At 55.6% G+C, this 1,708-nt stretch overlaps 1 protein-coding gene across 1 annotated transcript in view; it reads right to left on the bottom strand.

The window, feature by feature from the left end:
* The window catches only part of LOC103779954 (parathyroid hormone/parathyroid hormone-related peptide receptor-like), a gene marked incomplete at its 5' end in the record, with an annotated part of 9,301 nt that extends 8,391 nt beyond the window's left edge, over positions 1–910 (bottom strand). The window contains one exon of the mRNA XM_008947601.1: positions 850–910. Coding sequence (XP_008945849.1) covers positions 850–910 — 61 coding nt within the window. The remainder of the gene's footprint in view (positions 1–849) is intronic.
* Between the last annotated feature and the right edge of the window lie 798 nt (positions 911–1,708).

The following is a 1,708-nucleotide window of genomic DNA, read 5'->3' on the forward strand; positions in this document are numbered from 1 at the left end:
AGCTCCCGCAGGTCTCCCCTGAGCCTCCTTTGCTCCAGGCTCAGCACCCCCAGCTCCCTCAGCTGCTCCTCCCCACACTTGGGCTCTAGACCCTTCCCCAGCCCCGTTGCCCTTCTCTGGCCACGCTCCAGCCCCTCAAGGTCTTTCTGGGACTGAGGGGCCCAAAACTGACCCCAGGATATAAGGGGCAGCCTCCCCAGTGTTGAATCCAGGGGGACAATGGGGACAATTCCTGCCCAAGTCCTGCTGGCTTTCACACCATGAATACCATGGAGCAGGGGAGTTGGAGGAGATGCTCTTCAGAGGTCCCTTCCAACCCCAGCCATGCCAGGACTCTGTGATTCTGTGGTTCTCTGATTTACCAGGTTGTCCAGGGCAGTGGTGGAGTCCTCAACCCCAGAAGGACTTAAAAACTGTGTAGGTGTGGGGCTGAGGGACATGGGGCAGTGGTGGACTTGGCTGTGCTGAGTTAGACCTGATGATCTTGAAGGTCTTTTCATCCAGAATCATCCTATGATTTTATGATTCCATGATTCCATGATTCCAGGCTCTGAAGATCCTTGTGCTGGCCTTGCCTGGCTCTGCAGCAGTCCACTCCAGCCCCAGGGACAGTGTCTGCAGAGGTCCACACTCAAATGCTGTCCAAAGGAAAGCCAGGAGAGCTGCACCCACCTCATCCTCCTGCACCACACAACCCCCCAAACGCTGGCTAACCTCCTGGCAGAAATCCCTTCAGACTTTCCCTGCTTCCTTTCACCCTTTCAATTGACCCACAAAGTAGCCAAAAAAAACCCTAAAACCAAAAACATCAGAGGTAGAAGGGAGAGAGGAAGACTCAGGGTGACTTACTCTGTGTCGGCGAGAGTGGCTCTGACGCTGGCCCACGCTGTCACAAACACAGCAGGGAGTCCTGCAAGGGAACACAGGGCAAAGGGGGTGAGCAGGGGACTGCAGGGCTCTGAGACCACAAACCCAGATGGACTGGGCGAGGGGAAGGTGCAAGAAGCAGGTTTTAAATAGCCAAGCATCGTTTTCAATTAGGAATTATGTATTATTACTTATTATTAATTATTTAGATAGTTGAGCATAAGTCAAGCCCCAGTGCTGGGCTCCCCAGTTCCAGAGAGAGCAGGAGCTACTGGGGAGAGTCCAGCAGAGGCTGTGGAGCTGCTGAGGGGCTGGAGCATCTCTGTGCCAGGCCAGGCGGAGAGCCCTGGGGCTGCTGAGCTGGAGAGGAGAAGCCTCAGAGGGGATCTGAGCAGTGCTGAGCAAGAGCTCAAGGGCCCCGGGGGGCAAGAGGCTGGGGCCAGACTCTGCTCAGTGGTGCCAGTGACAGGACAAGGGGCCCAAACTGGAACCCAGGAGGTGCCACCTGAGCAGGAGGAGAAACTTGTTTGGGGTGAGGGTGCAGAGCCTGGAGCAGCTGCCCAGAGAGGCTGTGGAGTCTCCTGCTCTGGAGAGATCCCAAACCCTCCTGGCTGTGACCCTGGGCACCCTGCTGGGGGTGAGCTGCTGGAGCAGGGGGTGGGTGAGATGATCCCCAGAGGTCCCTTCCAACCCCCACTGTGCTGGGATTCTGTGAATTTAGACTGGGAAATCCTGATCTCACATCTCTCCTGCAGTCCAAATATTAAACCAAACAGTGGCAAGGAGAGTTTTCTGGAAGAAAAATGTCACAGTCTGGACGTTTTCATCCTACTGAACTCTC

This window comes from Merops nubicus, unplaced genomic scaffold (genome assembly GCF_000691845.1).
Source record: "Merops nubicus isolate BGI_N331 unplaced genomic scaffold, ASM69184v1 scaffold4389, whole genome shotgun sequence".
Classification (NCBI taxonomy): domain Eukaryota; kingdom Metazoa; phylum Chordata; class Aves; order Coraciiformes; family Meropidae; genus Merops; species Merops nubicus.